A 15,870-nucleotide genomic window follows, 5' to 3' on the forward strand; every position below is an offset into this window, starting at 1 on the left:
GTGGTGGTCAGAGGTTGTTTTTGAATCTGGAAACCTGTGTTCAGTGGTGTACCGCAGGGTTTGGTGTTGTTTGTAATGTACATTAATGATCTAGACATGAATGTAGGAGGTATAATCATTAAGTTCGCAGATGACACAAAAATTGGTGGTGTGGTAAATAACGAGGAGGAAAGCCTTAGTCTACAGGACGATACAGACAGGCTGGTCAGATGGGCAGAACAGTGGCAAATGGAATTTAATCTTGAAAAGTGTGAGGTGATACATTTTGGGAGGACTAACAAAGAAAGACAGTACACAGTGAATGATAGGATCCTACGAATTACAGAAAATCAGAAGGACCTTGGTGTGCATGTCTATAGATCCTTGAAGGCAGCAGGACAGGTAGATAAGGTGGTTCAGAAGGCACGTGGAGTACTTGCCTTTATTAGTCGAGGCATTGAATACAAAGCAGAGAGGTTATGGAGCTGTATAAAATGTTAGTTCGGCCACATCTGGAGTACTGTGTGCAGTTCTGGTTGCCACACTATTTGAAGGATATGATTGTACTGGAGAGGGTGCAGAGGAGCTTCACCAGGATGTTGCCTGGGCTGGAGTGTTTCAGCTATGAAGAGAGATTAGATAGGCCGGGGTTGTTTTCCTTAGAGCAGAGAAGGCTGAGGGAGGGACCTGATTGAGGTGTACAAAATTATAAGGAGCATGGATAGGAAGAAACTTATCCCCTTAGTGGAGGGGTCAATAACCAGGGGGCATAGATTTAAGGTAAGGGACTGGAGGTTTAAAGGGGATTTGAGGAAAAAAAATTTCATCCAGAGGGTGGGGGGTATCTGAATCTCACTGACTAAAAAGGTGGCAGAGGCAGGAACCCTCACAACATTTAAGAAGTATTTAGATGAACACTTGAAATGCCATAGCATACAAGGCTACAGGCCAAGTGCTAGAAAATGGGATTAGAGTAGATAGGGACTTGATGACCAGCGTAAACATGATGGGCCGAAGGGCCTCTTTATGTGCTGTAAAACTCTATGACTCTAACTTTCCATATAATGCCACCTATTTTTGTATCATCAGGAAATTTGGATATGGCTTTCTACCTCAGTCTTAACGTTGTTAATAAATCTAAGCCATGAAAAGTCAAGGCCTGAACACCGATCTTTATCCTAGAGTATCTGCCCGTTATTCCTACACTTTGTCTCCTGTCAGTCAGTCTAAGCAGATCAATAATTTGCCTTCAATTCCGTGAACTTCAATTTCCAAGAGCTAACAGTCTCTTATGAAGGATTTTATCATGTGTCTTCTGCAAGTTCATAGAAAAAACACCCATAGACATTTCCCTATCCACCACTTTCAGTCAGATTTGTCAGGCACGACCCACTTACGTGAAATAAAAGCAAAATACTGCCGTTGATGGAAATCTGAAATATAAACAGAAAATGCTGATAAAACTCAGCAGGCCTGGTAACACCTGTGGAGAGAGAAACCAAGTTAACGTTTCAAGCCCATTATGGCTCTTCTTCGTAACCCAGCTCTGAAGAAGAGTCACGTGGACTTGAAACGGCAACTCAATTTCTCTCTCCACAGAGGCTGCCAGACCTGCTGAGTTTTTCCAGCATTTTCATTTTTTATTTTACTAACATATCGATGCTGGCTCTTTTTGATCAGCTGTAAATTTACAAGGTTAGACTTCAGTAATTTCTCCAACAATGGCTGTTAGACTAACTGTTCTGCAGCTCCCTGTTTTTTCTTTCTCAACTTTCTTAAATTGCAGAGTGTTGTGCAATTTGCCAATCTAAAGGAACAGTTCCTAAATTGAGAAAAATTTAAATTTAGAAGGCTAAAGGATGATTTGATTGAAGTTTCCAAGACATTAAGAGGAACAGATAGGGTAGACGGAGAGAAATTATTTCCACTGGTTGAAGAATCTAGAACTAGGGATCATATCTGCAATGTTCTCACCTACTTCCTTTAAACGTTGGGTTGGAAACGGTCTGATCCTGGGGATTAGCCATTCTTTAGTGCCATTGGGCCGGACTTTTCCGGCTCTCCCATGGCGGGTCCCTGCAGCAGGACCAGTGAGCCATTGAAATCTCAGTTCACATCAGCAGGACCAGAAGATCCCACCGGCGTGAAGGGCTGAAAAATTCCGGCCATTATTTTCTTCATGACTGTTATTTTGCTCATGTTAATTTTGGTGTGTCCCTGTTCCTGATTCAATACTAATTTTCTTGAGATTTTTAACGTGCTGAGCTATTCACTTACTGTTAATACTGATGCTAAGTAATTATTCAAAGTCTGTAATTTCCTTATAGTCATTGACAAAATCATCGTTTTCAGTTCTCAAATGTCCCACATTCCCCCGTCCACCTTTTCCTTATTTGTTGATACCCCTTGCAAGTTTCTTTTCATATCCCCTCTTTGTAGCTCTTCTTATGTATTTTTTTATACCTTTTGCTGCTCTTTGTATCTTTTCAACATCAGCCTCTCTGCCCATATCCAAGTTATTGATATATCCAGTGAACATAAGTGATTCCAGAACTGAATCATGTGGGACATTCCTACCTAATTTCAACACTGAAAAACCATCCTGATCTCCAGCCCTCTGATTTCTACATTGTTACCATTTTTTAATCCCATTTGCTATCTCACCCGCACCCTGCATCTTATCTGGCAATTTCCTGTGCAGCATGGTGTCAAAGCTTTTCTAATGTTGGCATGTGTACACTGCATTCTCCCCATTACCATATCTGTTTCCTTCTCAGATAATTTAATGTGATTTGTCAAGCACGGTTCGTGTCTTTTGAATTCCGTGCTGGCTACTTCTAGTTTCCCTTTTTATTTAGATACTTTATATTTGGTTAGAATCAAATTAAGAATGGTGGAAAACAACGTGATACAGGTGAAATTCTAGTAGACGGAATGGAGTTTTGGACTTTTTCTTCAATTTAAATTGTTTGCAAGCCCTCCAATGTAACTTATTTTTGGCTCAGAAGACAGATTTACAGTGGCGGAGCCCCAAAATGCTACATTAAAAGATTCCTTGGCAGACATGTTCCTGGACCTGTGGAGAAAAAAGTTGCGCTTTCAGCAAACAACACGGGCCACATGACCTGTTTCCATGTGTGATTTCTGAGTAATTTTATTAGCATTCCCCCACTTTCATATTTTTCATCTGTTTTATTCTTTTCCAACCATACAAGTGATTATTTGTTGGGTGTACATGTGGCATAAGTTAAATGCATGCTGCATCGCTCTGTTTGTAATTATGTGTCAGACTCCTATATTCAGAATTCTTTGAGCTGTCAGCTTGAGTTGAGTTTTGGTCGGTGTCAGTTTTTTTGCAGCTGTTGGCCAACTTTTCAAACAGGCATGTACGGATGGAAAATGAAAGGTCAGGTTGATCAAAAGCTTTTGTGGGAGGAAGGACTAAACCCTCCACAGTTCTGAGGACCTAAGAAAAAAATTGTTCAGTTCCAATTTTAAGCACGCATCCAACAGAAACAGGACAGGTTCAGGTTGGAAGCCATTTTACCCCGTCTGATTTTACTCTTCATTGAAACCAGTTGATATAGGCGAGCTATAGAGTGGGTGTTCCCTCAAGGTAGGTTATGTTAATTCAGGGCTTTAACATTAAAATCAGAAATGAGACTTCTATGCAAGCTTGGGGGGTGGTGTAAATGGGACTTCAGAGGAACCAGAGAATAATGTCCTGGAGTAGCAACATTCAGTTTGTTGGCCTATGTAATTTTTAGAAAATGAATGGACACAAAATATTTTGTATATGAATAAAATGTATACTCCAGGGATCAACCCTTATTTAAAATAAACAAATGCACGCAATTAGATTGTGAGGGTTGAAATGCAATTATTACAAAGAAGACATGGGGCCGAATTATGCAGCCATTTGGAGGTGTTTTGGGAGGTGGGAGGGCTGGTAAAATGGTGAGGGATGTCAGGAGAGGAGCCCAATGTCTTCCCATCACCATGGCCTATTACAAGTGGCACAGCTGTTTGCCAGATGCCCAGTTAAGCCATTTAAGTACCCAATTGAGGGCCAACTCCCACACCTGCTGGCAATTTACCAGCATCAGGAAGAGTCGCTGCAAAGTGGGGATTTTATCAGTTAAACCCTGAGGATCTCCCAGTCGGTTACTGGAGGAGGAGGGCCCTCCTTTTATGGCTACTCTGTGGCCACAAAGAGGCCCTCCCCACAGCTAAGACGCTGTCTTAATACACTGGAATATGTCTCCCCCCAACCCAATCCCTGGGGCCCAGCTTGCTCAACAAAACCTACCTCCTCCTCGAGGGCACCTCATCATGGAGGCACCCTTACCTTTACTCTGTAGCCCCAGCAGTGGCCAACTCTAATTGTGATGATGCTGAGGCCTTCTAATAGGGGCTGCAGCTCTCTGAGGCAGGCCACTGTCCTCAGTTGGATGACAGCCCCATCAGCGGCCTTTTAATTGGCCGCCAGTGGTAAAAGGCTGGCCTGGGTCCCACCGGCCATTGACTTGGAGACCAGCCTCCGCTTTGATGCCAACAGTGGGACTCAACTCGCGAGAAAACTCAGTCAAAATCCTATATGCTTTCTTTATTTTGATGAGGAAATTGTTTTTCAAAACAAGTAGCATAGATGTTTTTAAGAGGAAGCCAGATAAGTCCATGTGGGAGGAAGGAATAGGAAAATATACTTCTTCCTATGGTAGTAGCAAAAACAAGCCAAATATCAATATCTAAGTCAGATATTCAGACCAGAGCTTCCAGTGTAACAGTGTTGATATCTTATGTGTATGTCTTTTAGATTGCCTGCAAATTTCCTCCCATGGCGGTGTTGTGCTGCAGGGTCTGAATGGGAGCTAAGCAGTCACATGATGAGGATGCTTTAATCTTTTACCTATGCTGATAAGGTTAGATGAAGAGGGGCGGAACAAGGTTCGTGTTGAGCATTGACACTGGTATAGACCACTAGAGCTGAGCGGCCTTCAGCCACCTTGGTTGGTCACAACAAAGGTTTTTAAATTTATTTTCCCCCTATTGGGTGCCTTTTCCAAATCCAAATAGATTTTACTATCTATGCAGTGAACAATAAGGAATCAATCACAAGGTTTTCTTGAGTCAAAGAAACAAGAAGTTTATCAGCTACTAAACCTGAGAGAAAAATAATAAAGGACACAATGTTACACATACATGCAGGTAAAAGTAGGAAGGAAAATTAGAGTCCAAATAAAAAGTTAAAAGAATATACAGTTAAGTCCTTAGTGTGTCCCTGAGGCATAGATTGTTGTGGCTGTTTTAAGTTAGCCGTTTCCTTTAAAATCCCGGAGTTGAGTTAAGCCCATGTAACTGCGTTTGCTGGAGACAAATTCCTCTTTTCAAATCTGTAATCCCTCTTCCAGAAATTGACAAGTTTCTCCTGTGGTTCATTCCGATGGACATTCACTTTCTCTTGAGCTGGATTTTTAGAATGTAGAGATAGGGCTTTACTTAACTTGAGGGAGAGAGAGATTCCTCACTGCTCCATTAGCAGCTTCTCCAGGTTCCTCTGCTTCTGCTTGGCAAACCTAATTCTTAAAGCCCTGCTGTAGATTTGATTACCATCTCTGCTGTAGTCATTGTTGTAGAACAAGTAATCACATTTTGATGTTTCGTCTCAGAAACCTTTGGCGTATTTCAAGATAGTAGAAACCGACAGAAGATCAGGTTCTTTCATCCTGCACAGAGGGGTTGATTCAGTTCCCCATTGTCTTGATAGGATTACAGTTGATTAAAGTCCAGCAGTTTGCATTTTTAATATCTTCCTTAGTGTTGGGTTTTGATGTCTATAGGTAACCTGAAATGTCTCTTCTTTGGATGTGGGGGTGGTGGGGGGGTGTCTTGTTTGATTTTGTTCATCTTTGCCTTGGAAGGCGGGAATCATATTTTAATACACTTTATTCTGCCTCATTTCAAATTCCAGAATTTCAGTGGAAGGTTTTTAAAATCATTTTTCAAAAAATAAACAACTGTGATTTCATGACAGTGGCAAGAGGTTGCAGTTGCTCCCGAACAATGTCAGGAAAACAAGGGGCAGAATCTTCCGGTTGGCGTGCAGGGGCAGGCCCGACACGCCGACGTGTGATGATGTCATGTGTCCTGACATCATCGCGATATTTTGTTTGGCAGGCATGCGCCGGAGTTGGCTGCGCACCCTCCGAAATGTTAAGGGCGTATTGAGGCCATTGAGAAATTATTTAATAATTTCTAAAGTGCTTAAGGACTCTGCCCACCCAACCGTAAGGTTGGCAAGAGGGAAACAACCCAAGCGGCCTTCGCGTTTTTCAAGAAACCTCATCCACGGGTGGGATGAGGTTTCCTGAAGCTTTTATAAAATAAGTAAATATTCCCACCTTTACAAACATGTCCCAACTCATGTGACAAGGGACATGTTTGAATAAATTTTTAAACCGATTCTCCAATTATTTTCATACCCATTCAATCTCCCTGAGGGCGGCTCTGTGCCTCAGAGAGTTTGCTGCGCTCTTTCGCATGAAAGAGCACTAGCCCCAACTCTCCCTCCTCCCCCTGCCTGCACAGGTAGCCCTCTGCACTACCAGCTGGGTATTATGCTGGGCTGGCCTTAATTGGCCCGCCCGCAAAAAATTGCGGCATGCAGCCGATCGCGGGCGGTGATCAGCTCCGCGCCCGTCCGCTCCCACCCAGCTCGCCCACCATAGAAAATGTCCAGGCCAAGGTATATATGAGCTAGAGGGAGTACACTGTTTGACCCATATATCACTGATTCTAGAATATGCCTGAACAGCAGTGATATCTAAAAAGAGTTATTATTCAAAGTGTAGTATTGGCGAAGGTGACCTGGATCACGTTTCCTGTACTTGCTTCAGATTTCAGGAATTGCTTGGAATGTATCCAAATTTAGAGCAGTTCAGATACTGTAAGATTCATGTTTAATTTTATTGGCAGGTTGTCTTCAAGCATTAGCAATGTGAAGGCAACTGACATGAAACATCTTCAGGTTTCAGTTCCTTTGGTGTCAGCTGCATTTAACAAGGTTTTGAACCAAAGCATAAACTTTTCCGTTTGTAAAATAAATAGTTCTAATTCTTATAAAAGTAATACTTTCTTGTAAGCTCAGCATGGAACTTGCTGGATATAAGACTGTTTAATTATTTTTAAATACTGCTTAAATAATATCTCATAACCTAGCATGACAAGTATTATATAGTCTAGAATTAGTATGAATAGGAAAAATCAAAGTCGGGGAAATTGGAACTGAAGTGGAGAGTCAAATTTCATGAAGTAGTTTGGAGTCAGTACACTCATCTGGAGGGTGTGAGCAGCAAAGGTTGGAATGAGTATAGAATGAGAGAGAACACAATGAGAGCCCATTGGAAAATAGAGAGAACATGAGACCCATACCAGAGAGAGAGAGCACTGAGAGTCAGAACTAAAGTCAGAGAGAAAATATTAACAGTTAATGCTCAAGTGTTAATTTTTTGCCTCGAGTACCACTATTGCCTCAAATTCATAGATCGTAAGTTCAAGTCCCACTCCAGAGACTTGAGCACATAATCTAGACTGGCAGTGCAGTACTGAGGGAGTGCTGCACTGTAAGTGGTGCCATCTTTCAGCTGAGATATTAGATTGAGGCACAATCTGCCACCTCATGTAGATATAAAAGATCCCATGCAAATTTTCCTGGTATCCTGGCCAATGTTTATCACTTACTCAACACACCAAAAAAAAATGAGCTCATGTGTTTCATTGCTGTCTGTGGGATCTTGCTGATTGCATATTTGCTGCTATGTTTCTCTACATTACAGCAGTGACTACACTTCAAAGTTGCTTGATGGATTATAAAGCCCAGGATGTTCTGAAGTTGTGAAAAGTCTGATAGAAAAGCAAATCATTTCCTCTCCTTTGAAGTCTGAAATAGAGATCAGTAAGAGTACCACCAGAAGCTTCCATTTCTCTAGCATCTTTAACATTAAAATGTCTGAATGGAAGCATTTTTTTGTTCATGGGATGTGGGCATCGACTGGCTAGGCCATCATTTATTGCCCTTGTTCAGAGGCATTTAAGAGTCAACCACATTTCTGGGGGGGTCTGGAGTCACATGTAAGCCAGACGAGGTTAGGACAGCAGATTTCCTTCCCTAAAGGGCGTTAGTGACCCAGACAATCGACAATGGTTTCATCATTAGGCTTTTAATTCCAGGTTTTTGAATTTTTATTGAATTAAAATTTCACTATCTGCTGTGGTGGCTTATGAACCCAGGTCCCCAGAGCATTAGCCTGGGTCTTTGGAATATTAGTCCAGTGACAATACCACAATGCCACTACCTTCCCCTAGACTCAGATGGGAGACTGACAGTTTGGTCAAAAAGAATGCTTTTGAGAAAGTTTTTAAGGGTGAAGCGAGGTGGAGAGGTTTATTCGGGAGGGTGCTGCAGGGAGCAGGACTGATGGAGCTGAAGTTCCTTTTGTATGGGCTTTTTAAACAAAACCAGAGTCAAAAGCCCAAGCATGCAAAAGGGAATTGAAAGAGAAGCTTTCAACAATTGTATTCGTAAGATGAGCAAATTTTAAGGTATTCTCAAGTTGACTTAACTACAGATTCAACTCAATAAAGAAATAAATGCTAACCCTCATGAGTTTGTTGAAGTACCTTAAGCTTTACCCTGTATGGCATTCAAAAATTAAACATGCGCCACAAGATTAAGGATTACACATAAATTAGGTTGCATAGAATTCCATTAAAATCTCAATGAATATTACTGTAAAATCAGTGTTACAAATGATACCCACAGACTCTCACTTAGTCTGTGTCCTTAATCTTGCCAAGTTACCACTGATCGATGATCAGTCATTAAGAAGGGATCTTCTTCCACAAGCTGGCCACGCTATCGTGACTGCAGTGCCAGGTAAAGGAAATTGCCTCCTTATATCAAGGATTGACCCTCACTGTCCCCTTGTGTGTAATGTTACTGGGATCAGTGATGGGGCCTTTTCCTGAGAAATCAATCACTGCATGATTGATATCTTTTCTTCCTTCCCCATCGCCACTGCCTGTATGACCCCACATACATATTTCATTTGTTTCCACAATTCAATGCCTCATCGATACCTAGTTTCTAGTAATTACAGGCTTACTTTATAACTTATATCCTATTTCTAGTTCTTGTAATTGCAGACTTCAATTTATTACCTATATCCAGATTTCCTGCATTTACAAACCTTTGGTCATTTGCTGTCCACCGTTACAACTCTCAAGGAGGCTTAGCATTCCAAATGTTTAATAAGAATCATCCAGGTGGTTTTTTTCCACACTGTTTCAAAGTTCCCACTCCCCTGACCTCCATGATACTTGTGAGATCAGAAGAAGTTTCAAGATTCTCTTAATGATCCCCATTCTGTTAGTGTTTTGGTAATCACTGGCACTGTTAGTATTAGAATGTCTGCAATAAAAACCCATACCTGAGCTTATAATTACAGACTATTGGTTATTTTATTGCATATATACTGCTTTTAGGAATGCAGCACATACTTTCTACTGATTTTCTGTGAAATGTTTGTTTACACAGGTGAACTGAGTTTTATTATTTTTTCCACTTCCTTAACCCTTCTGTTCCCACAAAGATCAAGCTAGCAAATTCAATATTGGATAATTTGGCTTAATCAGATAGTGTCTGATGTACATTTCTCATAGCATAACAAACAAAGCTGTAGTCATAAAAGCAGCTGAAAAGTAATCAGTGACATTGTCATTTTAATCATTTCAGTCCATGTTACAGATGGGGCAAGACCATGCAGGGAGTTGAAGCTGAGGGTAAGAATTTTCCATTTAACAGGTTACAGAGCAGAGGGCTGAGCTAGCAGTCAGGTGTTTAAACTTAAACAACACCAGTTACATAGGTATAAGAGTAGAGCTGCTGAGGTTGATTGGGTAAATAGACTAACAGCAATGGTGGTAAGTGAACAATGGGAAACATTTAAAGAAACAATTAAAAATGTTTTTTAAAAAATACATTCAATTGACAAACACAACCTCAGCAAGAATGATCCATCGTGGCTTACCAAAGAGGTTAAAGATAATATTAGATAAAAAGAAGAGGCTTATAATGTTGCAAAGAACAGTAGTAGGTGTGAGGATTGGGAGTGTTTTAGAAATCAGCAGAGTCACCAAAAAAAATTGATAAAAAAGGAAGAAATAGAATATGAGCATAAACTAGCCAGGAATATAAAAACAGGTTGTAAGAGTTTTTACAAGTATATAAAAAGAGAGAGAGAGAGAGAGTAACTAAAGTAAGCGTTAGTCCCTTAGAAGCAGAGATAGGAGAGATCATGGGGAATGAGGAAATGGCGAGACATTGAGCAAATATTTTGTGTGTTTCTTCACATTAGAAGACATAAGTAACATAGAAATAAGAGGTAGCCTAGGGCTAAAAGGAGTGAGGAGCTTAAGCTAATTAATATCAACAGAGAAAAAGTACTAGAGCAATTTAAGGGACTAAGACCTGACAAATCCCCAAGGACCTGAGGGCCTACGCCCTAAGGTTATCAAAGACATAGCTGCAGAGATAGTGGATTGACTGGCTCCGATTTTTCAAAATTTCCTAGATTCTGGAATGATCCCAGTAGATTGGAAGTTAGAAGATGTAACACTGCTAATCAAGAAAGGAGGGAGAGAGAAAACCAGAAACAACAGTTAACCTGACATTAGTCATCGGGAAAGTGTTGGAATCAACTTTTAAGGAAGTCTTAACGATGCTTAGAAAATCATAGTGTGATCAAAGTCAGCATGGTTTTATGAAAGGGAAATCATCTTTGACAAATTTATTAGAATTTTTTAAGAATGTAACTAATAGGGTAGATAAAGGGGATCATGTAGATATAGTAGACTTGAATTTCAAAAAGGCATTCAATAAGGTACCACACCAGAGGTTAATGCACAAAATTAGGATTCATGGAGTTGTGGGTAATATATTAGCATGGATAGAGGATTGGCTAATGGACATTAGGGATAAATGGGGCATTTCCAAAATGGCAGGCTGTGACTAGTGGGGCATTGCAAGGATCAGTGCCAGCACATCAGCTATTTACAACCTTTATTAACAGTTTATACAAAGAGACAGAGGTAATGTATCTAAGTTCACTGATGATTCAAAGCTAAGTGGGAATGCAAGCTGTGAGGGCACAGAGGCTGCCAAGGGATCAGATAGGTTAAGTAAATGGGAAACAAGTGGTAGATGGAGTATACTGTGGAGAATTTTAAGGTTAGTCGCTTTGGGCATAAGAATGGAAAAGCAGAACATTTTTTAACAGGTGTGCAACTTGTAAATATTGATGTTCAGTGGGACTTGTGCGTACAGAAAGTTAGTATGAAGGTACGGCAAGCAGGAAGGGAAATGGCACGTAGGCCTTTATTGCAGGGGAGTTGCAGTACAAGAATAAAGAAGTTTTACTACAATTATACAGGGCTTTGGTGAGACCAGACCTGGAATACTGAATGCAGTTTTGGTCTCTGTATTTAAGGAAGAATGCACTTGCATTGGAGGTGGTACAGCAAGGTTCGCTAGAATGGTCCTGGAATGAGAGAAGTTTTTTTGGTTCTGTTAATAAATCATTAAGGTGATGAATTGGCAACACCAAGCGCTCAAGTTGGGTGGTGTGACTTGCTTTTACATATTCCCAGGCGCCAGTTATAATTTGTAATTCATTATCATTGCTATCCCCACAATGTTGGTTCTTAAGCTTTCAAAGCTCCCATGATGTTGATGAGAATTTTTAAAACACAAAATGAAAGTTAAGAATCTAGGATTATTGTTCATTTAGAAAGGATGAAGTTCATACTTCCAGGCAAGACTCAATCCCTTATACAACCTCTTCATGGTTCTACTTTGGTTAATGTGTTCAAATGAGTACCCTTTCCAAAACATCAGGTGCCACAGGTGTACATATTCATGTACATTCCAAATACACTTACAGTAAGCATCAGGAATAGAACATAGGAACAAGAGTAGGCCATTTAGCCCCTCGAGTTTGCTCCACCATTCAGTGAGGTCATGGCTAATCTGCAACTTAATTCCAACTCTTTTGCCCCTTATCCCTTAGTACCTATAGATAACAAAAATCTGGTGACCTCAGATCTAAAATTAACAATTGATCTAGTATCAATTACTGTTTGTGGCAGGGAGTTCTAAACGTCTACCAGCCTTTGTGTGTCAAAGTGCCTCCTAGTTTCACCCCTGAAAGGTTTAGCCTTAATTTTTATGTCCCCAGTCTCTTCTACCTTTGGAAATAATTTTTTCTCGATCTACCTAGTCAGTTTCCCAATGCCTTGAAAGCTTTGATCAAATCGCCCCTTATCCTTTTAAATTCCAGGGAATGCAACCCTAGGGTAATGTAACCTCTCCAATTGAATCCTTGGAACCCGGGTATCATTCTGGTCAATACTTTTAGGAAATTTGTGCACTGCATTGTCATGATCCACTTTGTTAAAACACAGCCTCTAAGGCAAACTGTTGGTTCTTTCTCTGCCGTTGCAAACAGCGGTCTTATATCAAAAAGGTTCACTCATTGCCTGTTATTTTTATTTTTGTTGGTTGGTAGTTTTAACTTCTCTCTTCAATCTCTCAGGTTGCAGGAAGAAAATGTAGTTATAAGTATCACTAAGTGTATCTTTTTATGTTTTTAGTTGTCTGAACCAAGCCTATTTTATTGCTGTCTTAAATTTCTTGAATAAATTACAATCTGTAAGATTTCCCAAAGTTCCACGTGAATCAATTTCTCCTAATTTGTAAACTTTTGTGTACTAGTACTTAAACACACTAGGATGTCAGTGCTGGTTTGAGCTGTGAACGCATCTAGTAAAGAGTTGGCTTGTAGATTGCTCCCTTCCATAATTGGACTGTTTTCAGAGTATCATGAACCAGAATTGAAGTACTGACACTTACAGGTGTGCTTGTGCAAACGATTTGTGTTGATACACAAAAAGCATGAAAGCACAGCATTTGAGTTATTGGCTTAAATTATGGCCAGAATCTTCTGTTCAGCGTGCGGGGGTGGGGCCCTGCACGCCGACGTGTAAAATGATGAGCTGTGACATTGGGCGTGCGTCCCGACCGCACGTCATTCCGATCTTCAATTCGGTGGGCATGCACCGGAGTCGGCTGCGTGCCTGCCGAACTGTCAAAGGCCTGTTAAGGCTGTTAATAATCTAATTGAAGTAATTGTCAGGGCTGCCTGTCCAACCTTAAGGTTGTCGGGCAGGCGAAGAGCCCAGGCGGCCCTCGCATTTTTCATGGAACCTCATCCACGGGCGGGATGAGGTTTCATGAAAGGTTTATTAATTCAATAAAATGTTTCAAGAAAATTAATAAACATGTCCCAGCTCATGTGACAATGTCACATGAGGGGATATGTCTGAATAATTTTATTTATTCTTTTTTTCAATTTTTGATAATGAAATTAATCTCACTGAGGCAGCTCCGCAGCCCAGGGAGATTTCTGCGCTCTTGCCCCGACTCTCCCTCCTCCCTCCGCCTGCACAGGTAGCGCTGAGCGCTTCCAGGTGCGCGTCACGCTGGGTGGGCCTTAATTGGCCCACCTACGTAAAATGGCAGCGCGCAGCCAATTGCAGGTGCCGATTGGCTCCGCGCCCGTTCCTGACCAGCCTGCCCGACAGGGAGAAAATTCTCCCCCATGTTTTTCTTTTATTATACATGTCCTTCTATGATATACTGAATAAGCATTCACAGTAAATGATGTAATCTTGTCATTTTGATTTTGTAATCTTAAAAATTTAACGTAAATCACTTCAGTCCATTTTCTGTGTAAAGTAAGCTCAACTTTTTAATCTTTCCTTTAAGAGAAAAAGTTTAGGGAGGTCCATTATAGAGCAGGAATGCCATTTGATTATGATTTCCTTTTATACCATAATTGACCAGGGAGAGTCGGTGTTTACCCTACTCATACAGTGATTACTTCTTGGTCAGTATGTGTAAGATTCATCTCTTTGGTATTTACAGACTCTCTCAATCCATTTCCTTAACACTCAGCTACCCCTGCTTCCACAATTTCCAACACATTTTTGGCACTTTTATTTAAGCACCATTTCCCAATCCAGCATCATCCCCCCTCCATCCCTTCAAAAAACACCCTTCAAAAGTTCCATATTTAGTCCTTACTTACTTTGCAAAGCCCATTAGTATATTGCTGCCAGTCCAGCTTGGAATTCACCTATCCCTGCAACTTGGCTGCTTTGCTACTGACAATACCAAAGAAAGACCACCCTCAGAATTGAAGTTTATCACTCAGTAAAGTTCACTTACCAACCCAGGCTCCAGTATTTCAATTGGCCAGTGTGCTAGGCAGCTCTGTTTCTCCTGTGCAGTATCATTATTTTTCTGCATTGTACTTGGAGGCAGAGCTTGGTTTGAAAGAAATCAGACTCTGCCAATAGTGTGAGCAATGTCCAATCTATGTCGGGAGTGTCAAAATTCATGATTTTTAAATTAGCTCTGTTTTTCTACTTAGGAGTGGCCATACATTACTGGCATTTTGGTTCTCTCGTCAAGAAGGCAAACTGAACCGCCAACAGACCATTGAGCTGGGACATCACATCCTTAAAGCTCACATATTCAAGGTATTTGACTGTGTATGAAAACTGGTTTGAAGAGGTTATGTTACATCACTGTGTATACAGGACTAGATGGCACAGCTGAGTGACTTTAAGTGGACAGAGAATGACTCAAATCAGCATGATACAGCTGATACGGGAATGGTAGCATAGCAGTAATTTTACTGCACGAGTAATCCAGAGGCCAAGACTAATGCTTCAGAGGCTAGCCCAAATCCCACCATGGCAGCTTGGAGAATTTAAATTTAGTTAATAAATCTGGAATAAAATGCCTGTCTCATTAATAATGATCATGAAATTACTGGATTATTGCAAAAACCCACCTGGTTCACGATGACCTTCAGGGCAGGAAATCTGCCAACATTACCCAGCCTGGCCTACATGTGACTCCTGACCTACAGCAACCGCCCTCTGAAATGGCCCAGCAAGCCACTCGGTTGTATCTAACTGCCACAGGGAAAAAAAATCACTCAGGGTGTACCTATGGATTGCAGTGGTTCAAGAAGGCAGCTCACCGCCACCTTCTCAAGGGCAATTAGGGATGGGCATTAAATGCTGGCCTCACCGGCGATACTTGCATCCCATGAATGAGTAAAAAAAAAATTGGTAACTATTTGGATTGGCAGATTGAACATGTGCTGCACCACTCTATGGGATGTGCACTGCTGCCCCAGTGCAATGTCCAGCACAATATTAGAGGTAACATTCCATTTTATTTCCCCTGCCTTCCTCTGAGAAAGTATCTGCCCTTCTGCCAGTGCCTTCCCCTCAAGGTGCAATAAGGTGAGGAATGTTTTGTGTCAAAAGGGCCTATATGTGCAAATGCTATAATTCCACAGAACAGCATGCTGAAGGAGCAGCACAAGAGCCGGTGCAATCAATTAATAACTCACCATAGTAAGCATTTCTATTCAGTATATACAAATTAGAAGCTCAAACCTATCTGCATCTATTTTATTTGTTCTAGCCTGTTTTAATATATTTTACTACCAAATGGGGATTTGTACCTCCTTAATATTGGGATTCTGTTTCTTGCATGATATTGATTAGTTGGTTGAGAAAGAATAGGGATTATGTGAGAGAGGATGACTGTTCCTCTTTATGATTAGTATAATGCAACTGAGAGTGAATTATTAACTTTATGTAATGTATGCTGTGTGTGCACAGGAGTTAACACTGATACATGCACAAGCCAGATTGGAGTAAATCAGTTCTGAAGAAGGGTCATATGGACTCGAA

General features: G+C 40.9%; 1 protein-coding gene across 5 annotated transcripts in view; it reads left to right on the forward strand.

Moving 5' to 3' along the window:
• The window catches only part of tanc2a (tetratricopeptide repeat, ankyrin repeat and coiled-coil containing 2a), a 920,169-nt gene that overhangs the window by 790,711 nt on the left and 113,588 nt on the right, over positions 1 to 15,870 (forward strand). For all 5 annotated transcript variants that reach the window (XM_041217622.1, XM_041217623.1, XM_041217621.1 and 2 more), the window contains one exon: positions 14,529 to 14,637. In XM_041217622.1, the coding sequence (XP_041073556.1) occupies positions 14,529 to 14,637 (109 nt within the window). The remainder of the gene's footprint in view (positions 1 to 14,528; positions 14,638 to 15,870) is intronic.

Source organism: Carcharodon carcharias, chromosome 23 (assembly GCF_017639515.1).
Source record: "Carcharodon carcharias isolate sCarCar2 chromosome 23, sCarCar2.pri, whole genome shotgun sequence".
Taxonomy (NCBI): domain Eukaryota; kingdom Metazoa; phylum Chordata; class Chondrichthyes; order Lamniformes; family Lamnidae; genus Carcharodon; species Carcharodon carcharias.